The sequence below is a fragment of the Sturnus vulgaris genome, chromosome 28 (assembly GCF_052056855.1).
Source record: "Sturnus vulgaris isolate bStuVul1 chromosome 28, bStuVul1.hap1, whole genome shotgun sequence".
NCBI lineage: Eukaryota > Metazoa > Chordata > Aves > Passeriformes > Sturnidae > Sturnus > Sturnus vulgaris.
Window position 1 is genome coordinate 4503752 of NC_142270.1, and position 27250 is coordinate 4531001.

Consider the following 27250-nt stretch of genomic DNA (forward strand, 5'->3'; position numbering starts at 1 on the left):
ATTTAATATTACACACCAATTAATAAACACACCAATTAATAAACACACCAATTAATAAACACACCAATTAATAAATGTAACACTTAATAAACACACCAACACACCACTTAATAAATATACCAAATAATAAACACACCACTTAATAAACGTAATACTTAATAAACATACCACTTAATAAACACACCAATTAATAAACACACGACTTAATAAACGTAATATTTAATAAATGTAACACTTAATAAACACACCAACACACCACTTAATATACACAACACTTAACATACACACCATTTAATATTACCCACCAATTGATAAACACACCAATTAATAAACACACCAATTAATAAACGTAACACTTAATAAACACAGCAACACACCACTTAATATACACACCAATTGATAAACACACCATTTAATAAACACACCACTTAACATACACACCACTTAACCACACACCAATTAATATTACACACCAATTGATAAACACACCAATTGATAAACACACCAATTAATAAATATAACACTTAATAAACACACCAACACAACACTTAATATGCACACCACTTAATATACACACCACTTAACACACACACCATTTAATATACACACCACTTAATAAACACACCAATTAATAAACACACCACTCAAAAAACACACCAATTAATAAATATAATGCTTAATACACGTAACACTTAATAAACACATAAGCACACCACTTAATATACACACCACTTAATATACACACCGGTTGATAAAGACACCAACACACCACTTAACACACAAACCATTTAATACACACACCACTTAATAAACACACTAATTAATACGCACACCAATTAATTCACACACCAATTAATACAGACACCACTTTCTAAGGTTAATCAGAGAATGTGTGTCCGTGCACAGGGGAGTTTCAGGGGCTCAGTACCTTGACAGTCTCGTACCAGCAGGGCTGCTTGACCTGGTAATAAACCACAGACTTGTACTCGGAGACGCCGTCGTAGCCCGCGCCGGGGTGGATGGCTTTCTTTGGCCACGGGAAGGGAAAAAAATGTGATTTTTTTTTTTTATTTTTGGATTATTTTAGGGTGTGAATGGTCAGAGGGGTGGCTGGGACTCTCTTACCTCCTGCAGGTTGCCGTCCTCATCGTGCACAGACATGGTGACCTCGACGTTCTTGGGGGTTTTCTTCTTGCCTTTGTCGAAGTCGCCCTGGATCAGGGTGACGTAGATGTCATTGCGGATGTCCCCTGCAAATCCCACAGGTCCATCAGCTGGGCTCTCCTCCCCAGAGCGACATCTGAACATTTAACACCCCCGGGGACCTCAATTATCCTCATTGTCCTCTCAGCCCTTCATTAACAACACCTCGAAAGGTCCCGAGTTCATTCCTCACACGGAGCACCACTTTATTTTATTTTTTTAAATTTTTTTTCCTATTTTTTGGGCGTTTTTTAGGGATTTTTTTTGTTTTGTTTATGGTTTCTTTTGGTTTTTTGCTTCTTTATTCGGGTCAGGATTGAATGTTTGAGAGACGGAATTTTTTGTTTGGACTTAGATATTTATTACTTCTTACTTATTAAAATAAATAAGTATAAATATAAGTGTGAATATAAATACAAATATAAGTGTAAATATAAATACAAATATAAGTGTAAATATAAATGTATATATAAATATAAATATAAATATAAATATAAATATAAATATAAATATAAATGTAAATATAAATATAAATATAAGTATAAATATAAATGTAAAGATAAATATAAAGATAAATATAAATGTAAATATAAATATACATATAAATGTAAGTATAAATGTAAATGTAAATGTAAATATAAATATCAATATCAATATAAGTATAGATAATATTTTAAAAATGTAAATATAAATAATATAAATGTAAATACAAAATTAAAAATAAAATGTGGGTTTTTCTATCCAATCACAAAAAATTACCTGGAGCCATGAAGAAGAAGGTGAAGAAGAAAGACAAAACTTCTGCCCTAAAACCTTCATATCTTGCTTTTTATACATTGTTCTGTTTTAAAACCTGAAAGTTTAAATTCTTCACCTTGTGATGCTACACCCTTCTATTCAAACTGCACACCTGGGATCTTAATCCTGGCTCCTCAATTTTGGGAGCCTTTTCCACAGCCTTAGATGAAAATTTTCTTTTCCTGGGGGTTAATTTTTGTTAGCACAGAAAGTTCAGAGCTCTCAGTTTCCAGGGTTCCAACAAACACTCACCATCAACCATTTTCATTTCTGTCTCAAATTACATAAAATATTCTAAAATTAACCATTATCCTTTCTACAAGCCTTATGTTTAATTCTTTTTTTTTTTTTAATTTAATGAGGTCTCTAGGGTTAAACCCACTCTGAATGGGTGAGTCAAAGCCACATGCAACAAAAATTCCTTTGGCTAAAGAGACCTTTTAATTAATTAACAGACATTAATAAATAAAGAGACATTTTCTTCCAAAAAGCTCCACAAACCATCATTTTACCCTAAGAAAAGAAACTCATGTTTTTCAACTTCTTGTGACAAAAAAATATAAGAAAATAACCTGGAAATTTGAAGAAAAAATAAGATGTTTTCAGATAATTTTTTTTTTTTTTAAATGAGTATTTTTGTGACAGAAACTCTGGAATTTCAGGTGGTTCTTTCACCTGATGTAGAAGCACACGGGACCTACCAGGAAGGATGATCTCAGGGAACCCCATTTTTCGAGCCACTGCAGTGGATCTGTCTACAAGGTGGGAAAAATCCTTCTGAACCTGAGCCAGATCCCCAGGGAGCAGCTTCAGGGACACCCAGAGACCTGAGAAAAGGGAGATGACACTTGTTTACTGAAACCAAAAAATGAAATTTAAGCCTGTGCTTCCAAAAAAATCTGTATTTTCATAAAAACTCTGCGTCCCCATCTGGTTCTGTCTTGCCCAGTCCTCCATGTCCCTGAATCTGGGCAAGAAGATTCTTCAAAGTAAACCCCAAATTTTTAGAGATGAATTTCGAGTGTCTTTGAGCCAAGGAAGACCAGAAAATTCTGCAATAATGTGATTTAACCCCAAAGCCAATTGGGACACGCAGCCACCTACACTTACAAATACTTCACGCCCGTAAAACACTTTTTTTTAAAATTTATTTTTAAAGGTGCTAAAAAATATTGACCTTAAACATAAGACTAGCAAGTGAGGAGCTGGAGGAGCTGCTCTCATGCAAATCTGGATTTATCTGGATTTTAGGGGAGGAGGTGACAAAGGGACAAAGTGACAACCACGGCAAAGAACGAGCTGGGCTTGGGGAAGGGATTAAAGTGAATTAAAGCTGGAGCTGGAGACTTTCAGTGTGGACACACACATTGACAGAGCTGGGGAATCACAGCTTGGGAATTCTGGATTTCTCCTGACTCTCAGCTCCATTCCCAGGCTGACAAGCTGACTGCAGCTTCAGTTAGGGAGGAAATCTCCCAGGATGATAATACAGTAAAAAACAGAGTGGAATACAATAAATTGGCTTTTTCCCCTCTTTTTTTGCTGTCCTTTCTCTCTCTTTGCAGCACAGTAACCACAGACACACACATTTATAGAGCTGGGGAATTCCAGCTTGGGAATTCTGGATTTCTCCTGACTCTCAGCTCCATTCCCAGGCTGACAAGCTGACTGCAGCTTCAGTTAGGGAGGAGTCTCCCAGGGTGACAACACGGTGACAAACAGAGTGGAATTCATCACCAACATTAACCCCTGGTGTCTTTCCCGTGGGACACATCCTGAGGTGCTGTCCCAAGGATGTTTTTCCCAATTGTCCCATGAGCTCCTGTGCTGTCCTGGCTGCACTGACACACTTTCAATCCGGGCTGGCTGTACAATAAATTGCCCTTTTTTCCCCACAGAGCTCCGTGGGTGTCGCTGCCCTTTCTCTCTTTTTGCAGGGCAGTGAGCACATTTCAGCACCCCTTTATTCCCCTGCAAAGTCCCCAGACGTGGCTCCCCCAGGCTGCACCTTGGCCTTTGTGGTTGACCTCCTTGGCAGCGATGACTTTGTTGAACACAGAGGTGAGGGGCTCGTTCTCGCCGATGACGTGCGAGGTGAGCAGGGGGGACATGATGAGCTGGCGCTGCCTGATGTAGGTTTCCATGGCAATCCTGGGCAGGACGGGCACAAAAACAGCATCAGCAATCGGGACAGAACAACACCAACGGTGTAAAAGGAAAGGGTTGGCCAGCAGCTGTTTGTTTTCTCTATAAATGCGGGGTTTTGGAAAGGATTTAATGGGGATTTTCGTTCCTTCACCTGCACAAAATCCATTGAAACCTTCACACTAGAAAATGCATCACATTTACCCCTGAGTTTATCCCTCACACCTAAGGTAAGTAACACCGACCTCAGGATTTAAGCCCTGACTTCAGGTTTGCCTCAGAGCTGTCCCTATGTAGATTATTGGTAAACGAATATAAATTAATATAAATTAATGACTGCTATGACAACACTGAAGTGATGAACCCATCCCCAGTCATAGAAAAGACTACTGAGGTTTGGATCTTGACAGGTTTGCCATAGAGCTGTCCCTGTGCAGATGAACTATTGGTAAACTAATGTAAATTAATATAAATTAATACAAATTAATATAGATTAATCTAAATTAATGACTGTGATAACACCTAATTGATGAACCCATCCCCAGTCACAAACAAGACGACTGAGGTTTGGATCTTCACTCCTGTAGCCACAACATCAATAATGAGGGAAAAACGAGATCTCCACAGGCTGCCCATGCTGGTGTCCAGCTGGGGGTCTGAACTCAGCCTCATTAGAGCAGAAGAAAAACAGGAAAAAATCCCAAACCAACAAAAAAAAAAAAGAGAGAATCAAGCAAGCAAAAAAAAAACCAAAACAATTTAAAAATGAACAAACAAAACGAAAAACACCTAAACAAATAAAAAATAACCAATCAAAGCCACCAAAAAATAAAAAGTAGCAGACTGAGGTTACTGTGCAAAGGAAAAGCCATCCTCCCAGGCCCTGAAAGGGCAGGAGAAAAAACCCAAATCTCCCCTGAAAATACCCTGCAATAACAAATGGCTGCAGCAATGCTTTGCTATATTTAGGGCTGTAACAACAAGGCTGGGTCTACCCAAACAAACTCCATTTTCCTTACTCTAACGTGCCAGAAAAAGTGAGCAAACCAGAGCAGGCAGAACAAACACAAAGTCTAACTCTCAGTGCAGAAATGCAGAATTCATTTGGGCTGGAATTTCTCCCCCAGGAAGAGCAGAAATCCCAAATGACTGAACCTGCCCAGGAAATGTGGGAAGGGAGGGGCAGCACACAGGGTCCCTCACAGCAGTGACAAAAATCTGAATTTCTGCTCAGTGATAAAAAGCTGAGTCTCTGCTCAGTGACAAAAAGCTGAGTTTCTACTCAGTGACAAAAATCTGAGTTTCTGCTCAGTGACAAAAATCTGAGTTTCTGCTTAGTGACAAAAAGCTGAGTCTCTGCTCAGTGATAAAAAGCTGAATTTCTGCTCAGTGACAAAAAGCTGGGTCTCTGCTCAGTCTCTCTGAAAATCCTGCCTTTCCAACCCCCTAAAAATTTTGGAAGTCACATCCCCCCAAGCCCCACAACATCATTTTGCTCTGTGCTCGTCCTCCTCCTGTGGGGTGCCACAGGTACCCAGAAATTCCAGCTGCAAAGTCCTCAGGCAAATGAGCCTGCCACAGAGAAATGTGATTTTCTCCATGAAAATCACAGGGAACAAAAGCTCCTGAGGGGTGACAGAAACTTCTCCCTGCAAAGAGCAGATTTCTGCTCTCAGCTGATTTATTGGTAGATAGAGCTGGGGTGAGCTCTGGGGGTCAGAACTCAGAGCTGGGGATAAAATGTGAGCTCTGGGGGTCAGAACTCAGTGCTGGGGATAAAATGTGAGCTGTGGGTTCAGAACTCACTGCTGGGGATAAAATGTGAGCTCTGGGGGTCAGAACTCAGTGCTGGAAGGGATAAAATGTGAGCTCTGGGGTTCAGAACTCACTGCTGGAAGGGGATAAAATGTGAGCTGTGGGTTACTCACTGCTGGAAGGGGATAAAGTGTGAGCTGTGGGTTACTCACTGCTGGAAGGGGATAAAATGTGAGCTGTGGGTTACTCACTGCTGGAAGGGGATAAAATGCTGCTTCTCCTCGTCGTCCACCTTGCCGTGGATGATGTCAGTGATGTCCATCACTGCAACGACACCAGAGCATCACTGAGAGCTGCCAGGAAGCACAGAGAGCTTCTCCCTCCCAGAACAGAAACAACCAGGGGTTATTTTGGGCCAGTGTCACAACAAGGGCTCTGAGCGACCTGGGAGGAGTCCTGGCCATGGCAGGGGTGGAGCTGGATGGGATTTTTGGGATCCCAAAATATCTGGGATTCTCTGACAGCAATGGAGGCATCATTCTCATTTTAACTTTTTTTAAAAGCACGTTTACATTGATGTGCAGCTCAGCCCACAGCAGTGAGTGTGAATATATTGAATACTCTCTGATAAAACACACTCTGAGATAACATATTCTGATAAAATATTCTGATAAAATACTCTGATAAAATACTCTGATAAAATACTCTGATAAAATATTCTGATAAAATACTCTGATAAAATACTCTGATAAAATACTCTGATAAAATACACCCTCTGAGAAATAACCAGGTGGGACTGGGGCATTTCAAGGCAAAGAAAGGTTCAGAGGACCAGTCTGTGAAAATGCAATTTCTACTTTCTACTCCTGCAATCAATCACTTCTTCTACTTTCTAAGTGAAGCCTGTATTTCTTCACTGCTCCCTAGCCTTAAAGTGACACCCCAGGGCTTCCCTGGGCCATGCTGGTGTCCCCAGTAGCCCCCAAGGTTTCACTGGGCCATGCTGGTGGTCCCAGTGATCCCCAGGGGTGCACTGGTCCATGCTGGTGTCCCAGTAGCCCCCAGGGGTTCCCTGGGCCATGCTGGTGTCCCAGTGTCCCCCAGGGGTTCCCTGGTCCACGCTGGTGTCCCCAGTAGCCCCCAGGGGTTCACTGGTCCACGCTGGTGTCCCAGTGCCCCCCAAGGTTTCACTGGTCCATGCTGGTGTCCCAGTAGCCCCCAGGGGTTCCCTGGTCCATGCTGGTGTCCCAGTAGCCCCCCAGGGGTTCCCTGGTCCATGCTGGTGTCCCAGTAGCCCCCAGGGGTTCCCTGGTCCATGCTGGTGTCCCAGTAGCCCCCAGGGGTTCCCTGGGCCATGCTGGTGTCCCAGTAGCCCCCCAGGGGTTCCCTGGTCCATGCTGGGGTCCCAGTGCCCCCCAGGGGTTCACTGGTCCATGCTGGTGTCCCAGTAGCCCCCAGAGTTTCACTGGTCCATGCTGGTGTCCCAGTAGCCCCCAGAGTTTCACTGGTCCATGCTGGTGTCCCAGTAGCCCCCAGGGGTTCCCTGGGCCATGCTGGTGGTCCCAGTGCCCACCTGCCACGCCGCAGGGCCGCCGTAGCCCACAGGTGTGCTTCTTGCCATCCTTCAGCTCCATGTGCCCCACCCGCACGATCTGGCACACCAGGCTGATCCTGGGCCTGATCAGGTCAGAACTGCTCAAGTCCTGGAAAAAAGGAAAGAGTTAAAATTAAGCTTTATCAATGTCTTTTCTGAGTGGGAAAGGAGAGGAAGAGGGAGGGGTTTTGTTGGGTTATACACAGGGAAAAGTTGTGAAATTCTGGATCTGGAGACAGACCACGAGGAGGGGATGGAGAAATTTACAGTGCCAGGACACAGGAATGGCTTCAAACTGACAAAGGGCAGGGATGGGTGGGATATTGGGAAAGAATTCCTGGCTGGGATGGAATTCCCAGAGGAGCTGGGGCTGCCCCTGCATCCCTGGAAGTGTCCAAAACCAGCCTGGAGCAGCCTGGGACAGTGGGAGGGGTCCCTGCCATGGCAGGGGTGGCTCTGATGGGATTTAAGGTCCCTTCCAACCCAAACCATTCCAGAATTCCCTGGAGAGAGACTGGGGACAAGGGATGGAGGGACAGGACACAGGGAATGGCTCCCACTGCCAGAGGGCAGGGATGGGTGGGATATTGGGAAGGAATTCCTGGCTGGGATGGAATTCCCAGAGGAGCTGGGGCTGCCCCTGCATCCCTGGAAGTGCCCAAAACCAGCCTGGAGCCCCCTGGGACAGTGGGAGGGGTCCCTGCCATGGCAGGGGTGGCTCTGGGTGGGATTCAGGTCCCTCCCAACCCATTCTGGGGTTCTCTGATTTTGGGATTCTCACAGTAAACACTGCGTGGAGGTTGTTCAGTTTCTCAATCTCCTTGGGCATCCCATTGCTGCCCCAACGAACCAGGTAATTCTCACTGCAAAGAAAGGGAGAAAAAAAAGTCAATTTTAACAAATCAACACCCGACATCTCCATTTCCTGGCAAAAGCCCAAAAGCATTTTGATCTTTTAGGAATATTTGTCCCAATCTTTGATCCCAAAATGCTTTTGAAGTGACTCAATTACTGGGAAAAGGATGGGGGGAGCCCTGGCAGCTGCTGCCCTGGACAATTCCCCCTGCATGGCCACACCTGATAAGGGCAGTGATGGACACAGAGTGTTCCTGACACGGAACTGCCTCCCTGATAAAGTTCCTCATATCCTCCCCAACTCTTCAGATGGGAGCTGGCACTGACTGGACACCATTGAAATTCATTATTTACTAAGAAACAATTAACAAAATGTTTAACCAAGGCTTGCAGGCACAGCAGGGAAAATTGAGAATATAAAAAGACAGTGTGGGATGAAAGGAATCCCCAGCTTTAGGAGGGACAGTGCCTGGGCTTCCCATCTCTCTGAAATTCATGCCAAAATAATTGGAATTAATTTTCCCCCACTGGGGCAGCAACCAACAGAACTGGAAAACATCTTCTTTCGAACCTGCTGACTTCTTCAGAACGATCACCCCGATGATTAAACTGCTGAAGAATCTCCAAAAAAAAAAAAAGCCCCTACCTGATGAATTTGGAGAGGTCAGGGTCGTAGAGGCTCATCAGCAGCTCTGCATCTTCCCCAATGTTGCAGACAAAGTTCTTGAAGTTCACATAGAGGCTGTAAGTGTGTGTGGAGTTGAAAATTGGCTGCCCCCTGAGGTCCAAACTCTGCTGCAGGGACTGCAAAGAATTCCATTAAATTTATATGAACAAATACAATTACTTTAATTAATTCTGCTGCCAAAGGAGCACAGCATTAAGAGGAATATGAAAATATTGAGCACAATATATTGGAATATTGGGCACAGCAGGGGCCCCAGAGGTACCTTCTCCTCCTGGATCCTCTCATCAATCCTCTTGGATGCAGTTTCATGGGCCTTGAACAGGGAGATTGTGCTGGTCTCATCCGGGTCCAGGATGTTGCCATTGTCATCTCGAACAACCAGGTCCAGACCCAGGATCCTGGACAGCCCCAGGAAACAAAAAAAAAAAAAAAAAAAAACAAAAAAATTCCAGGATGTGGGAGCAGCAAAGATCAAATCACTGCCCAGGGCTGCCAGTGCTCAACATCCCTTGCAATAACCTCACTCACTGCTGGTTTTCCTGCCTCCAAAAACTCCTCTCTCCCATTTTCCCATTAAAGGCAGAAGGAATTAGCCAGGTAACTCAATCCTAAAATGACATCTCCATTAGTCCTGCTAAAATGGCTTTGTTTCAAAGGTGGATGAATGGAACCAAGCTCGTTGTTATTCTTGGCCATAAGCTTTTTCTTAATTCACTTTACTGGCCTTGAATCAGAGCCAAGGGGCAGATAAATGAGTCCTGGAGACTGCAAACCACCGAGGGCTGCAGTGTTTATGGAATCCTGCCCTCAGCTGCTGATAAAACAAGAGAATTTCCCACCAGCATCAAAAATCCAGGTGCAAACTGTGCTCCAAGGGAAAGCCACCCCCTGCCAGGATCTGTGCAGAATTAAGAGAGGAGAATTCCTGCCAAGGCACACCAAGAACCAACTGCTCCACGTGCACCTGCCAGGTTGTCATGGGGACTCAAAGCTGCCATTCCAACCCTTTCCAAGGGGAAAAAAAAAATAAAAAAAAATCAACCCTCATTCAATGCCTGGTTTGCATTCAGAGCCTCGCCTGCCCTCCAGGTGGAGTTTGGAGCTCACCTGTTGCCATAGTCGATCTTGGCAGTGACTTTTTTCTTCAGCTCAGCCAGTTCATCCTTGGGCAGGGTCCCAGAGAGGATTTGGGATCTCCACTCTATCAGGCTGTAGGTGAGCTGCTGCACGTGCCTGAACTGCGTGGTTTTGTTGTTCTGAGGCAAAAAAAAAAAGAAAAAAAAAGAAAAAAAAAGAAAAAAAAGGAAAAAAAAAAAGGCAACTTTAATCAAGGAAAACCTGGAAACTTCAGCTCAGCAACCCTTGTGAAATGTGTGCAGCAGCAGAACCCCATAAGTTTTATTTTACTGAAAATACCTGGCACTTTTTAACACCACAAAATCAGAACCCCACAAGTTTTATTTTATTCGAAATACCTGGCACTTGGTGGCACCACAAGGTCAGAGCCATGCAGTAAATTCTGCAGCACTTGGCACTGCCAAGGTTGAAGTGGTGCCTTTAAGATCTTTAAGTGTCTTTAAGGGCCTCACCTTTCCCTGGGACATTATTTCACAAAAACCTCACCCACTAAAAATAAACCTCTGGTGCTTTCCAGACAGCTCTGCTGGAGGGTTTTGATAAAAGGGACAGAAAAATTTTGTTGCAGGAACAAAACTGAACAAGACATCAAAACCTGCCTGCTGAAGAGCCCCCTCCTGCCATTCCTTCTCTAATTATCTCTAATTAATGAAAATACTTCCCATGCCCTTCACTGCTTCCACCCTCATAAAATCAGTCCCATTCCCACACCCTGTTCCTGCAGCTCCCAGGCTGTAATTAAACATGGATATGTTATAACCCACCCTGTTTGGGGCAATATAGACCCAGGTAAATAAATAAATTTGAGAAGTCTCAGGGAAGACATTTCAACCATTAAAAAGGGAGCCCAGGCTTCAATTTCTCTCTGCCACCACAGTGGGGCAGTTCCTGGCAGGATTCTCATTCTTTTCACAGGGAAATGCCACAAATTTGGAGTTACAGGGACAGTGGTGAGGTTTTCAGCTCCAAAGGAGAAAATTTAAGCCAAATTCAGTGCCTGGTTTTGCATGAAGAGCCTTCCCTGGGGTTTGAGAGCCCAAAGGCCAGGAGTTTGGTTTGGGTCACCATTGTGTTTTATTTTCTTTTTTTTGCCAGGGTCACGATTAAAAGCTCCAGACAGAATTTCTTGTTCAGACTCAGATGTTTTATGAATTCTTATCTAAATTACACTGAGTTCTACAGCACTTCAAGCCAACAAACTAAAAACTCACTCTCTGCAAGGCCTTTGAAGGATAAACTGTCCAAGTAAGAAATGACACCTCAATTATTTTTTACTTTTAACCCAATAACCACACACCCGTGGCCCACAAAGTGGAATTTTCTACCCAATTACAAAATTACCACCTAAACCCATGAAGAGGAAGGTGAAAAAGAAGGAAACCTCTGTCCTAAAACCTCCATCTTGATAAAACTTCCAAAACTTTAAACTCTAAATTTTCCCCCATGTGATATTCCACATTCTGTTCAAACTACACACCCATCATCCCAGTTCTAGCATTCAATTTTGGAATTTTTCAGCTTTTTTTTTTTTTTTTTCTCTCCACGTTCTCAGGTCAAAAGCAGAGTTTTCCTGGGGGTCAGTGCCTGGCAGCACAGAAAATTTAAAATTCTTCATTTCCAGGGTTCCAACAATTCTCATCTCCCCCACAGCCAGGGATGATGATGAGCTACAAACCCCACCCTGCTCCCACACAGCACAAAAAGAACTTAATTGCAATTATTTCCCCATTCTCATCTCTGCAAAGAACAGAAATTATATCAACCACTCATATTTCCCTCAAATTTAAAGGTATGGAAGCAATCCTGCCTTGGATTGGGGTGAACACCAAGCTGCTACTCGAGTTTTTAGCTCTACAGAAAGGATATTCGAGATATATTTAATAAACAAAGAAAATATGTTCTTGTGTAAAAAAAGGCTGGACAGAAAAGGAAATTTGTGTGAATTTTCAGAGCAGACCTCAATTTGACCTGAGTCATTCCTATTAATCAAACCAATTAAAAACTCTTCCCATTTTTGTATTTATTTTGCAGTGGAGATAAAGCCACTGCTGCAATGAAACCCACAGAAATTAAAGAAGTGAAATTAAATGCAGCCAAAATAAAAAAATCCCCCTTTTTCTCCTCAAATGCCTCCTTCCTCCTTTAGCTTTTTAAAAATTCTTTTAATACACACAGCAGGGAAAATAAAATAAACTCGAATCCATTCGAAACCACAACATTCTCCAAACCTATTTTAAGATTTATAGTGGTTAAGCACAGGAACATGAAAGATTTCTGCTCGTTAAAAAAAAAAAAAAAAAAAAAAAAAAAAATTCTGAGGCTGGGATCTGAAAGTTACTCAGAAATAAAAAAGGCCAGGAACAAAATTCTCACACAGTAACAGCATCACGTAGAGCTCCTCGTTAAATCGAGAGGGTGGAACAAATTCTTGTGGTTTCGTGGCACAAAAACACAAGTGGTGAAATTTCCAAGAGGAAAACTTGCTCTGGGTGATTAAAGCTCATTTAAACTCGGCTCCCTCTTCTTAATGAAAGCACTGGAACACATTTTGTGCAGGTTGAACTTGCTACTTGCTCAGAGAAAAAAAAAATCAAGTTTTGAGTCTTGAATGTGACTTTAAAATAAAGGAACTCGCTGTGGATTTGTCTGAGAAAGAATCCTCAGATCCCTGCTGGGCCCTGGCTGTGACACTGCTGAGGTGACTCCTGTGCTCAGGGATTTAGGATGTGAGAAATGAGATAAAAATGAGATAAAAATGAGATAAAAATGAGATATAAATGAGATATATATGAAATATATATGTGAGATATAAGAGATAAAAATGAGATATATATGAGATATAAATGAGATATAAATGAGATATAAATGAGATATATATGAGATATAAATGAGAGATATAGGAGAGATATATGAGAGATACATGTGATAAATGAGATATAAATGAGATATATATGAGATATATATGAGATGTATCTGAGATATAAATGAGATATAAATGAGATATAAATGAGATATATCTGAGATATATCTGAGATATATCTGAGATATATATGAGATATAAATGAGATATAAATGAGATATAAATGAGATATATCTGAGATATATCTGAGATATATATGAGATATATATGAGATATAAATGAGATATAAATGAGATATAAATGAGATATAAATGAGATATATATGAGATATATATGATGAAATATATATTATATATATGATATATATATTATATACATGAGATACATATGAGATACATATATGAGATATATGAGATCTTCCCCACCCTGCTGAGAGCTCCAGATATGGGAGAAGCCAAGAAATTCCTGCTGTGGAATTCCCAGCTCCTGCTCTGTGCTGTCACCCTGGGAATGGCTGGAGCTGGGTCAGGCTGGATTTTAGGGAAAGGTTCTGTTGGATCCCAGAAACTCGGGATTTTTGAGCTTTCTGGGTGTGTTAAGTTAAGCCTGGAAGTGGCCCTGGGTGCCAAGGGTCACTGGAGGGGTTAGGGCTGGGCTGGGCTCGATGATCTTGATTTTCCAACCTGGATATTCTGTGAATTCTGTCATTTCCCAGGTGAGCTGGGACTCCCAGGCAGCCCTGACAGTGACACTGTGACCCCTGACAGTGACACTGTGACCCCTGACACCCCTGACAGTGACACTGTGACCCCTGACAGCCCTGACAGTGACACTGTGACCCCTGACTGTGACACTGTGACCTGTGCCACCCCTGACAGTGACACTGTGACCCCTGACAGTGACACTGTGACCCCTGACACCCCTGACAGTGACACTGTGACCCCTGACAGTGACACTGTGACCAGTGCCAGCCCTGACAGTGACACTGTGACCCCTGACACCCCTGACAGTGACACCGTGACCCCTGACAGTGACACTGTGACCCCTGACACCCCTGACAGTGACACTGTGACCCCTGACAGCAGTGACAGTGACACTGTGACCTGTGCCAGCCCTGACAGTGACACTGTGACCCCTGACTGTGACACTGTGACCCCTGACAGTGACAGTGTGACCCGTGCCAGCCCTGCTGTGTCACCCTCTGAGCCCAGGCCACCCTGCCCCTCTGCCAGACCCCAGCTGTGACAGCTCTGAGCCCCCCCAGCCCCACCCCACCACCCAATTGTGCAGCACCCACAGAGAGCCCTGCCCAGAGCCCAGGCTGAGCTCAGCTGGGACAAAGCCCGGCTTTGTCACCAAGGCAGGGACAGCAGCAGCCCCCGAGGAGCACTCACCACGTAGAGCTTGTGCCAGATCACTGCCCACTCCCGCAGGGTGGCCGTGAGCTCCTGGCCCAGGGGCAGCTCGCTGGGAATCACTGTCTCGTGCTGCCTGGGCAGGGAAAAAGGGGAAAAACAGCCGTGAGAATTGATAAAAGATTGGTGTCAATCACAAAAACACTGGGGCTTGTATAAACCAGAATACTCAGCTCTGAACTGAAGCATGGATACTGGATAATGGAAATTATATGATAAAATAATTCTGTTTAAAATCACCTTGTTATGTTATATTATGTTGTATTATGTTACATTATATTATGTTCTGTTTTCCAAATAAGTTGTATCAGCTACAGCAAAATCAGACTTCCCAAAAATCCCTTCCTGCCTTTGTCTGATCAATACTGATCAATGATTTCCCAACAGCCCTTCCTGCCTTTGTCTGATCAATACTGATCAATGATTTCCCAATAGCCCTTCCTGCCTTTGTCTGATCAATGCTGATCAATGATTTCCCAATAGCCCTTCCTGCCTTTGTCTGATCAATGCTGATCAATGATTTCCCAATAGCCCTTCCTGCCTTTGTCTGATCAATACTGATCAATGATTTCCCAATAGCCCTTCCTGCCTTTGATCAATACTGATCAATGATTTCCCAATAGCCCTTCCTGCCTTTGTCTGATCAATACTGATCAATGATTTCCCAATAGCCCTTCCTGCCTTTGTCTGATCAATACTGATCAATGATTTCCCAATAGCCCTTCCTGCCTTTGTCTGATCAATGCTGCCAATCCCAAAAACCAGACTCCAGAATTTCCCTGGAGGTTCTCTCCAAGGCCCAGCTGGCTGTGACTGATCATCACCCAAAGGCTTTGTCAATTTGTGTGAGGGTGTTTATTCAAACACCACTGCTTATGACAACAACAAAAAAAAACCAAAAACCAAAATTATTGATTAGAACAGAACCACAGTCTGAGAAGAGGCTGCAAACCGAGGTTGGGTGGAGTGGGCAGTGACCCCTCACATTCCCCAGCTCTGTTTGCTCTTTTTATATCAAATAAAACAATTTAAATTCTGCTGAATATCCAGACTTTTGTCTCTCATTTATAACACAGAGAAAGGTTTCACACTCAGGGTTCAAACTCAATGGAAAACACCCTTTTTTTAAAAATAAATACAGAAATGGAAATTCCAGAGGAGTTGATTTTCACACAATTCGTGATGTCCAGAGGCTGAAGCTGCTCTCAACACACACATTCATCATTTTTTCATGTCAAATTCTTCAAGCTGCCTTCACTCTTATTCCCAGTGAATCCATTCCAAACCCAGGATAAAGAGACAGAAATTAAGTTTGGATGAATCCCCAGTCACAATGGTAACAGCCACTTGAAAATAAGGGTTTAAAAATAAAGTGTTTTATCCAAAAAAGAGTGTTTTATCAAAAAAAAAAATAAAGTGTTTTATAAAAAAAAAAAGTGTTTTATAAAAAAAGTGTTTTATCCAAAAAGAGTTTTATTCTAAAAAAATGGGTTATATAAAAAAAAAGGGTTTTTATCCAAAAAAAGTGTTTTATCCAAAGAAGTGTTTTATCCAAAAAAGAATGTTTTATCAAAAAAAAGTGTTTTATCCAAAAAAATGGGTTTTATCCAAAAAAAACGGTTTTAGCCAAAAAAAAAGAGTGTTTTATCAAAAAAAAAGTGTTTTTTCCAAAAAAAGGTGTTTTTTCCAAAAAAAGTATTTTATTAAAAAAAAACTTCAGCCCTGCTGGGGTCTCACAAAAAAACCCCAGCTTTTACTGCTAATTAAAACTTCACTTCTAATTAAAACTTCACTTCTAATTAAAACTCCATATTAAAATCTTTTAACATGAACTTTTAACACTTGAAACTTTTTACCTTTCAAAACGAACGTACCTTTACAATAAACAACTGTATAACAACTAACAACCACTCAACTTTAAAAAAAAAAAAAAAACAACAATAAACCACAGTTATTTAAATTAGTTCTTTTGGGGTTTCAATGGAATTAAATTTTCGGGGTTTTGCTGCCAAAAAAAAATTCCAACCTACCCCCGGTCCTTCACGATGGCCTCTTTTAAATGGATGTAAGTTTCTGGGAAAATGCCCTAAAAATAAAGAGAAAAATGAAATAAATCAATCCTGCTGTGGGATGGGATGTGACAAGAAGATATTTCACCAAAAAAAAAAAAAGAAAAATGAGTAAGAAAATGTCCCAGTGTGCCAGGAAAAAAAGGACAGGGAGGAGGAGCAGGGTCCCTATTGGTAACTCAGAGCAGCTGATTCCTTGTTTTACTCTAATGACCCTCAGGAAATGTGGAAATTCCTGAAAATCATCATCACTTATTGCCATGAGATATTCCTGGAGTCCCCTGTCAGCACCTGCAGAAAATTCCTCATTTTTTGTTGTTACAGGGAAACTTTCTGGAAATGCTGGAATTCTTTTCCTGGTCCCTTTTCTCTCTTCTTCACCCCCAAAACCAGAGGCTGTGAGGGATGGAGAGGGGCCAGAATTGCTGGGGGATCTCAGATGTGTCATTTCTGATTTTTCAATCAAAATTCTGCTATTCCCATTAAACAGAATTAATTCTGGATGTGCACAGGACCCAGAGCATCACAGCAAAGCCACAAACTCGGGAATGGAAATGGGGAAAAAGAGAATTTTGGAAATTCCCAACTGCTCTCCTCACATTTCCAGTGGAGGAATTACCCAACACAAGGCTCTGAAATTTCACCTCCAGGTCACTGAGGACAGGACACCGTGGCCAGGGGTCCTGCCTGATGTCAAGACCAAAAATTGAGGAATTTTCAGCCCCAGATTGGGTCTGGCAAGGTGTGAAATTCAAATGGGAGTCACCCAAAAGTCGAGCTCGTACCTTCTTGCATTTATTTCGCAGTGTGTATCCTCGGTACCAGCCTGGCAAAGCAAACACAGATATTCACATTTCATTCTTTATTAACACCATTAAATGCAGATTGCAATTCTCACCACCTTTCTCCAACACCAATTTATTCATCTCCTCACTTGGGATCCACTCCTGTGTTTGTAGGAGCTGGGCCCTGACACGAAATCCCATTTATCAACCTTGCTTGGGTAAAATCTAAAAATTTATTTAAGACAGAAGAGAGAACATTTATCTTGTCTGGGCACCTGGGGTTTAACCAGGATTTCCATGCACTGCCTTGGGTTGGGAGGGACATTAAAGCCCAGCCAAGGGGATTAAGTCCAGCTGAGTGGCAGCACCAAGAAGGCAAAGGGGTTTAAGGGAATAATCAGGCAAAGATGAGAAGAGGGGAGAATTGTTTCTTTGGGTTTGTTTTTTTTTTTTTTTTTTGTGGTTTTATCGTTGGTCCCTCCCATATTTCTATATTTATCAAAGCAGGTTCCATAGAGAACCATGGATCTGACACCCCTCAGCCATAAATTAGAGCTTAGAAAGGTTTAATCCCTATTTTATCAGGATTTCTATGTGCACGTGGTTGTATTACCATTTATTTATTTTCTGAAATGCAGTTTCTGGTCATTCTCCACCTCAAAAACCCCCAATATTCCAGTAATAAGTTGGGAGGAAAGAAGAAATTCCATTTTTTTCCACAGGAGGAAAACAAGATTATCCATTGCTCATGGAGCCATGGATGAGGTCCTGGATTAAGGATGAGAAGATTTAGGTTCTATTTTTATCCAAGTTGTCATTAATTGAAGGGGAAAGCACAAATTCCTCAGGGTGGGAGACAGAGCTCATGGAATTAAGCAGGAGGGATTTGGATCCCATTTGACACATTCAGCCTTTTGATAGCACAACTTCCTCCTTTTGCAGAGGGGCCCTGGGCCTTCCCCCCATTCCTGTCAAATATTTTGCAATAATTGCATAAAAGCAGATTGGGGCTGATTGTGCAAAGTTGATTCTGCAAGCACCTCGTGCAGTTTCTGTGGGAATTATTTCAATAATTTATCCATCACTTCAACAGGAACATCAAATCTTTGGGTAGTGGTCAATTAATTACGTGATTTCTTCATTAAAAAAAAAAATAAAATTCCAAAATCTGCTGAAATCTTCAGAGGAATGACTGTTTGAGGGGGGATAAAAATGGAGGAAGGTTTTGCAGTTGGTGATGACATGGGAAATGTCACTCAGCCTGAAATCTGAGTGAAACCATGACTTGTAAAAAAAAATGGCTGAAAGTTTGGGGCTGTTATTTTGTTGGGTTTTTTTGGGTTTTTTAACGGATCAAGTCCTCAGTTTTGCCCTTGATGAAGTGGGTTTTCTGCAGTATGGAAAAGAAGAATCTTTTCCAGCAGTGCAGCCATGATAAAGCTGTCCCTGGTGATGCAAGGCCAGGTCACAAGTGGCACCACAAGGTCCCTGTTCCTCCTCCTGTGGGGCCCTGCCCTGTCCCACAGCTCAGGGCATTGCCTCACCCTCCACTGGGGTGACTGAAACCAGGAACAAATTCAAGGTAAATTCCTTTTCAGCACGAGCAGAACCTGCCAGGGGCCATGTGAGCACACATTCCTTCCACCCCCAGCTCCCCTCAAACACTGCAATTCACGAAAATAACGAAGAAATCCTGCAGATCACGAGAGATTTCCCCTCAACACCAAAGTGTCCTCCCAGCTCCCTGCTCAAGGACACACTCCCTGCTCTGGAACAGCCTCCAAAATCCTGCAAGGCAGCAAAAGTTTTCCTTCTTTTCTGGGATTCTGCAGGAGGAGCAGGCACTGCTGGGGGAGGAGGAATCCTGCACTGAGAGCTTTTCTGCAGGCAGAGAGGAGGGGAAAATAAAACCCTGCTGTGCAGTGTGGGACCTGAACAACAACCCCGGGCTCTGCCTCTGCTTGTTTAAAAGGGAAAGGGATCCAGGAAAAGGGAGCTGAGAGCTCTCAGGTGTCCCACACACATTGTGACTGGCACTGAGAAGCATCCCTGAAAGAGTCTCCATCCCTAAAAGTGTCTCCCTCCATCCCTGAAAGTGTCTCCATCCCTGAAAATGCCTCCCTCCATCCCTGAAAATCCCTCCATCCCTAAAAGGGTCTCCCTCCATCCCTGAAAGTGCCTCCCTCCATCCCTAAAAGTGTCTCCCTCCATCCCTGAAAATCCCTCCATCCCTAAAAGTGCCTCCCTCCACCCCTAAAAGTGTCCCAGGCCAGCTTGGAGCAGCCTGGGGCAGTGGGAGGTGTCCCTGTCCACGCCAGGGCTGGGACAGGATGATTTTCATGTCCCTTCCACCCCAAACCATTCCATGACTCCAAGGACATCAGCCTGGAAATATCTGGAATTTTCAGCTCACACTGCTCAGCCCGTGCTTCCCCTCTGAGACCCTTCCCTGTGTCCTTTGTCCAAGATGGAGCTGAACTTCCAGGGATGGAAATCCATGAAATCCATGAAATTCATCAAATTCATCACATCCATCAAAGCCATCAAATCCATCAAATTCATCAAATCCATCAAATTCATCAAAGCCATCTAATTCATCAAAGCCATCAGATCTATCAAATCCATCAAATCCATCAAAGCCATCAAATCATCAAATCCATCAAATCCATCAAATCCATCAGCCCCTGATGAATCCCTGGCACAGGGGAGCTGCAGGTCAGGAAAAATGAATCAATCACCCCCTGTGTTCTCACCCCACCCCACTTGGGAAGCACAGCATGGTCAGGGTCTCACCCCCAATCTGGGTGGGATTTTGGGGGGTCTGTGCAGAGCCAGGGGTGGGACTGGACGATCCCCTCAGATTATTTTGTGATCCCACCCTTTGCAGGAGGCCTCTCCCTCTGGACAGCAGTGACAGCCCAGCAGGGATTTGGCAATTTTAAGAATTTTCCTGGCACTGAGAGGCAGCTGAGGAGCAGCAGCACTGCAGGGACTTCCCTGGGCCTTTGGGAGCCCCCTCAGGAGAGGATTGTGCAGCCCAGAGCTGCCCCAAAAAACACCCAAAATTCTTCATGCTATAAAGAATAGACTCTCCATCAAGAATTCTCCATCAAGAATTAATTTTGCTATCAAGAATCTATTTGCTATCAAGAATCTTTTTGCTATCAAGAATCTTTTTGCTATCAAGAATCTTGCTATTAAGAAGCTTTTTGCCATTAAGAATCTTGCTATTAAGAATCTATTTGCTATTAAAAATCTACTTGCTATTAAGAATCTACTTGCTATTAAGGATCTATTTATTTGCCATTAAGAATTTTGCCATTAAGAATTCTGCCATTAAGAATTCTGCCATTAAGAATTTTCTATTCTAGAAATTTACGTTTTGGAGAGAGGAGCAGTGACCAGAGAATTCCTTAAATTGATTAAATGGCTCTGGTCCAGTCTTGATATTGAAATCTTTGTCAAAGTGGATGGGGTGATTTGAAACACTCAAGTGTCATTTTAATCTTTAAAAGAAGAATTTTGTTTTCTTTGTGGTTTATATGAAGGTATTATGAAAAATGTCCCAGGAGGACTGAGAGGAACAGCCTAAAAAAGGCCTGGAAGCTCCATGACTGGAGCATTTAATGCCAGATTATGATATTACAACTCAAAACAACATTAATTATGAGCTAATCAGCCCTTCCCTCTCATTTTCTGTCACTCAGATAAAAAAAAAAAAAAACCCTCAGGTTAAAAGCTGGGGGAATTTTTTTTATTCTTATTTTCCAGCAGGCTCAGTTGATGCCATGAGCCTGGCCCAAAGAGGTGTGGGGTAAAAACAGCAATTAAAGGTTTAAAATTAAAGCCAGAATTAAAGGTTTCTTCCTCTTTTAATCCTGCCTTGAGATATTGGTGAAACCTTACCTCGATAAACTGCCTGGAACAGCACAGAGAGGAGAAAAAACTCTGCATTTCTGCCTTTCGAACATTTAAAAAAAATAATTTTTAATATTTTAAAAATCAAGAGGCTACAGCAACCACTACACACCAAATCTGTGCTTTGGGCTGTAACAGAAGTTGAAAATACAAACCTAAAATTTGAAAAAGAATCTTGATTTATTGCCATTTTCATTCCAAACCCCCTGTGAGCTGCACCCACCTTCGTACATCTCCAGGATGTGAACGGTGTCCCCCACCTGCAGGGACAGCTCCACCTCCTGCGTGGCCTCATAGTTGTAAATGGCTGAAAAATGAGGAGGAAAAAGGAAAAAAAAAATTAAAAAAAAATGAGAGAATCAGGTTTGGGGCTCTCCAAAGGCAAGGGTGGGATTTGGGAGAAGGAATAAAGTGATTAAGTCATGGTGGGAAAGGTTATTGTGGATCTAATTCCAGATTTTATCATGAATAAATATTATTAACAGATACCAAAGGTGGCTGTGGAAACATTCCCAAAATCCTGCCCAGGAGGTCACCACCACCTCAGGCACATCAATTCCAGAATTATCTTTTTTTTCTTTTTGAGTCTTTACTAAGTCCAGCAGCAGAGCACATCAGAACTGGGATAATAAATAATAAAATAGAAATAAATAAAATAAATAAAATAAATAAATAAAATTAAATAATGTCCTAATAAAACCCAGCCCTACTCCAGACTAAACCCTGCTCATTTCCAAACCAAATCCCATTTCTCTGCTGCTAAAGGCTCTGCCAGGCCAAGAACCAATTTTAGCACCAAAACTTGGGATTCTGTGCAAGTTTAATCCCTCCCAAAGACAAAGCTAAGCTGGATAATTCTGGGATTTCCAGCTGGAATAGGATTAAGTGCAGGAGCTCACAGGTCTGGAGTTCTTTTCCCTGAGGCTTCACTGGGTAAAGCAGAGCCTTCTCCAGGACCAGGTGAGAAAATTTAAATTGAATTTGAATAAAAAGACACAAAATCAGTGAAATGCTTTGCCGTGGTTCAAACTGATCAGGAAAGGCAGAGCAGACCAAACCAGAGCACCTGATTTATTTAAAATATTGATTTAAGAACAGATCACATCCTAAATACAGCAGTGAAATTCTTCCCAGACACTAAATTCCCATATTTATGTATCCCTAAGCAAAAAAAAAAAAAAAAAAAAAAGAAAAAAAAAAAAAAATCACCCAAATATTTTCAGAGGACAACTCTTGAGACTTCCTAAGGTTTATGTTTGAGGAGCTCTGGATTGGAAAGGAAATAAATAAAGACAACCCAGAGCTTTTTCTGGCAGGAAATTCCCATGGGATGCCTCCCAGGGCAGCTGGGATGAGGTGCTCTGGGTCCTGGCCAGGCTCCAGCACAGCCTGGAGGTTTCACCACCGGAAATTCCCTCTCAAATGGGAGCTTTCCTCACAATATTGTGATTATAAATATCCCAGCAGGAGCTGGGCATGTGAATCCCTGCAGGATCTTCCTGTGCTGCAGGGCAGGCTTTGCTCCCACTGAATCCACGATTTCCATGGGAATTTGGCTGAATTTCTGCTCCTCAAATCTGTCTGCAGCCACTTTCCTCTCCCTCCTGTGAGTTTTTTTTTTTACACATTCCTGTAAAATCGGGATTTTAAAGCTGACTCTGAGCTGGGTGTGTGGCTCGGACACCTCGAAGAGCCCTGAATTTAAAATCCCCCAGAAGTAAAAATTCCATTCACATTCTAACAGAAAAATCGGGATAAAGCTGAACGTGAACGTGAATCCTGGAATGGTTTGGGTTGGGATTTAAATCCCACCCAGAGCCACCCCTGCCATGGCAGGGACCCCTCCCACTGTCCCAGATTATCCCAACCTGGCCTGGGACATTTCCAGGGATCCAGGGGCAGCCCCAGCTCCTCTGGGAATTCCATCCCAGCCCCTCCTCACCCTCATTCCATCCCAAAATCCCATTTAAATCCCCCCTTTTTCCCAGTCTGAATCCATTCCCTGTGTCCTGTCCCTCCATCCCTTTTGTCCCCAGCCCCTCTCCAGCTCTCCTGGAGCCCCTCCAGGTGCTCTGAGCTCTCCCCTGGATCCTTTCCCTTCTCCAGGTGAACATTCCCAAATTCCCCTCGGGTCTGGTCCCTGCAGGTCCCTGTCACACCCAGGGATTCCCACACACAATCCCCACACGCTCCAGGGTTTTTTGGGGGTTTTTTTGGGACAATCACTCATTATCCAAATGCCAGGCTGGATTTTTGCCATGAAAGGTGGGTGGACACAGCCCCAGCTTTTCTGCTGGGAACACAAGAGTTAATTCAGCCCAGAGAGCAGCAGGGAGGACCCAGCCTAAAAATCCCAGGAGCCACAAGACAGAACTAAAGCCTGAGCTCCCCTTCCCCTGCTCCACCAGGCAGGTTTCACATCCTAACACGCAGCTTTTACTACGTGGAAGAAGTCCTACATCAAAAGAAAAAAAACAAAACCAAAAACAAAACAAAACAAAACAAAACCCAAAAAACAAACAAACAAAAAAAAACCCGAAAACCAAAAACAAACAAAAAAAAAACCAAAAAAACCCCCCAAAAAAACAAAAAACCCCTAAAGAAGCAAAAGAACCCAAAAAACAAAAAAGAACCAAAAAAACAAACAAAAAAAAAACAAAAAAGAAAAAACAAAAAAACCCAAAAAACAAAAGAACCCAAAAACCAAAAAAAAACCAAAAACCCAAAAAAACCAAAAAACCCCAAAAAACACGAAAAAACAAAAACCCAAAAAACAAAAAAACCCAAAGAAACAAAAAAACCAAAAAAACCCCAAAACCCCAAAAAACAACCAAAAAACCCCCAAAAAACAAAAAACAAACAAAAAAAACCCCAAAAACCCCCCAAAACCAAAAAAACCCCAAACAAAAAAACAAACAAAAAAACCCCAAAACAACAAAAAAACGCAAAAAACCTCCCAAAAAAACCTAACCCCCCCCAAAAACCTAACAAATAAACCCCCTCAAAAAACTAAAAAAAAAAAAAACAAAAAAAAAACCAACAACAACAAAAAAATTCAATTTAATCATTCCTAAGCTAGAACAGAGGGTCACTGTCTGAAAGCTCCTCCCTCGTGGTTATGTTCGACATTATCAAAGCCAAATTGCTGGCATATTTTATTTTTATTTTATTGCTGCTGTCCCCAGCCCATCCATCCCCTCGGGCAGGGGATTTGTGATTCCCATCCCTGACCTGAAAGGAAAAGGAAGATTCACATCAAGAACTTGGGTATGGAAAAATAAAAACCCCTCCAATCCAATCGCGACAGAGCAGGGAGGGGGAGGAAAGGAAAGAAAGAAGAATAAATGCCGAGACTTTTTTTTTGTATTCAAATTTGCAGCAATAGCTGAAGTTTTCTCGCTCCCAGCTAAACTTCAGCTGGGATTTTTTTTTTTTTTTTTATCCTTTGAAATTCACTTCAGAGCGTTGATCCCGCTCCTTTTATCATCGCAGATGAAAAGCAGCGTTGGAACCGAGGAAATTTAATCCGAAGAAAGAGGCAGAGGTGGAAACCACGAGCCTGCGTTTGTTTAATGAGCATTTTCTGCAGCTCGTGCTTTTCTTTAGTGCTCCGGTTTGCTGAAAACGTCAGGAATTTATTTCCCAAGTGCACCCCCAGCCCATGGAATCCACCAGGATCAGGAATTTATTTCCCAAGTGCACCCAGCCCATGGAATCCAGCAGGGTCGGGAATTTATTTTCCAAGTGCACCCAGCCCATGGAATCCAGCAGGGTCGGGAATTTATTTTCCAAGTGCACCCAGCCCATGGAATCCACCAGGATCAGGAATTTATTTTCCAAGTGCACCCAGCCCATGGAATCCACCAGGATCAGGAATTTATTTTCCAAGTGCACCCAACCTATGGAATCCACCAGGATCAGGAATTTATTTTCCAAGTGCACCCAGCCTATGGAATCCACCAGGGTCAGGAATTTATTTTCCAAGTGCACCCAGCCTATGGAATCCACCAGGATCAGGAATTTATTTTCCAAGTGCACCCAGCCTATGGAATCCACCAGGATCAGGAATTTATTTTCCAAGTGCACACCCAGCCCATGGAATCCAGCAGGGTCGGGAAGGGCAGCACGGATCCCCCCAGGAGCAGTTGGTTTTATGGCACAGAAGGTGAAGATAAGCAGCGATTTTCGTGCTCCAGGGCACGGGGTGACAGCTCAGAGGGGCTGCAGGAGGAACTGAAGGCATTGCACAACCTGGAGGATGCTCTGCTCCAAAATCAGCCCACAAACAGGGACGGCACAGAGCCCTGGCACAGCCCCAGGGCTGGAACAGAGCCCAGGGAGAAGCTTTGGGTCTGTCCCTGCCCCAGGACCAGCCCAGCCCCAGCTTAGTTAATCCTAACCCTAATTCTGAGCCATGGAACAGTGACACTCACTCATCACAGCCTCAGTGCCACACAACGGGCACAAAACAGGATTCAAAATTCTATTGCAAGTAAAAAAAACAAACAAAAAAAAAACCCCAAAAACCAAAACACACTTCAAACCCATCAAGCTCCCCTTTGTGCAGGAGCCCAGGGAGCAACTTTGGGTCTATTTCTGCCCCAGGACCAGCCCAGCCCCAGCCAGGTTAGGCTTAGTTAATCCTAACCCTAATTCTGAGCCATGGAACACCCACAGTGACACTTACACACCACAGCCTCAGTGCCACACAAGGGGCACAAAACAAGATTCAAAATTCTATTACAAGTAAGAAAAAAAATGAAAAAAACCAAAACACACTTTAAAACCCACCAAGCTCCAGGTTGTGCAGGAGCCCAGGGAGCAACTTTGGGTCTATTCCTGCCCCAGGACCAGCCCAGCCCCAGCCAGGTTAGGCTTAGTTAGGGTTAGGATTAACTAACTATTACAAGTAAAAAAAAAAAAAGCCCAAAACACACTTTAAAACCCACCAAGCTCCAGGTTGTGCAGGAGCCCAGGGAGAGCCTCAGTTTGTGAGAGGTTTGTGAGCAGCTGCTGGAGCCTGAGTGGGCTCAGCAGAACCAGGGCCAGATGTGGCATTTTCAGGGGAAGGGCTCCAAAGGAACAGAGAGCAGGGTTAGACTGGATATTGGGAAGGAATTCCTCCCTGTGAGGGTGGTCTGGAATTCCCTGAGAATTTCTGGCTGCCCCTGGATCCCTGGAAGTGTCCCAGGCCAGGTTGGAGCAGCCTGGGACAGGGGAAGGGTCCCTGACCTGGCAGGGGTGGGATGGGATGAGCTTTTACATCCCTTCCAACCCAACCATTCCATATTTATATTTTTTTTTCTATATTTCTATTCCATTTTCCTCACAGATCAACTTCTTTCCAACACTGCCCTAAAGGCCAAGCTGAGCTCAAACACCTCTAAATGCAAAGAGAACGAGGCAGGAGCTGCCACACACAAATCCCGTGTAACTCAATGAACGAAATGTGGATTATTGGCCTGGAAAACAGAGTCCCTGCAGGATCCATCATCTCTGAACCTTCCCCCTGCCCCACCCAGCACAGAGACACAGCCACCCCATCCAAAAATCCCCAAACTCCAGCTCCTGCTGCCCCTGCCCTCCCCACTGAGAGCAGAGGCTGGGGCTGCCCCCCAAGGACAAAGATTCCATTCAGGGCTCTGCAGGAGCCTGGCCCCAGCTCCCTGCAGCCCTGAGCACAGAGCCAGAGTGCTCTGGTGGCTGCTGCAGCATCAGCAATGGCCTTTCTGCACCACTGCCACGGGCCAAGATCCAGCCAAAAATACAGTGGCTTTATTTAAAGAACAAGGAACTGCCCAAGGAATTAATTCTTCAGAGGAACAAAGCCTTTTTTTTTTTTTTTTTTAATGTTTGGGAGTAAAAATGTTCTGGTAACTTCCCAGGAATTTGTGTCTGACAAACTGAGAAGGGTGTAATTAAGATTTAGATGTCAGGGTATTTCTTCTGCTTCCAAAAAAAAAGAAAAAAGAAGTAATTAATAGTTCAAAACTGGAAAATACAGGCTTTTATGAAAAAATTCCCACTC

The 27250-nt window shown here is 43.1% G+C and overlaps 1 protein-coding gene across 1 annotated transcript in view; it reads right to left on the reverse strand.

The window, feature by feature from the left end:
* The window catches only part of DOCK5 (dedicator of cytokinesis 5), a 93071-nt gene that overhangs the window by 53941 nt on the left and 11880 nt on the right, over positions 1-27250 (reverse strand). Inside the window, exons 2-15 of the mRNA XM_088179833.1 lie at positions 21446-21529; positions 17305-17345; positions 16481-16536; positions 14430-14526; positions 10146-10294; positions 9301-9436; positions 8997-9154; positions 8277-8358; positions 7475-7604; positions 6153-6225; positions 4010-4152; positions 2703-2828; positions 1126-1250; positions 929-1027 (exon numbers count right to left, since the gene is read on the reverse strand). Of these exons, the coding sequence (XP_088035959.1) occupies positions 929-1027; positions 1126-1250; positions 2703-2828; positions 4010-4152; positions 6153-6225; positions 7475-7604; positions 8277-8358; positions 8997-9154; positions 9301-9436; positions 10146-10294; positions 14430-14526; positions 16481-16536; positions 17305-17345; positions 21446-21529 (1499 nt within the window). The remainder of the gene's footprint in view (positions 1-928; positions 1028-1125; positions 1251-2702; positions 2829-4009; positions 4153-6152; positions 6226-7474; positions 7605-8276; positions 8359-8996; positions 9155-9300; positions 9437-10145; positions 10295-14429; positions 14527-16480; positions 16537-17304; positions 17346-21445; positions 21530-27250) is intronic.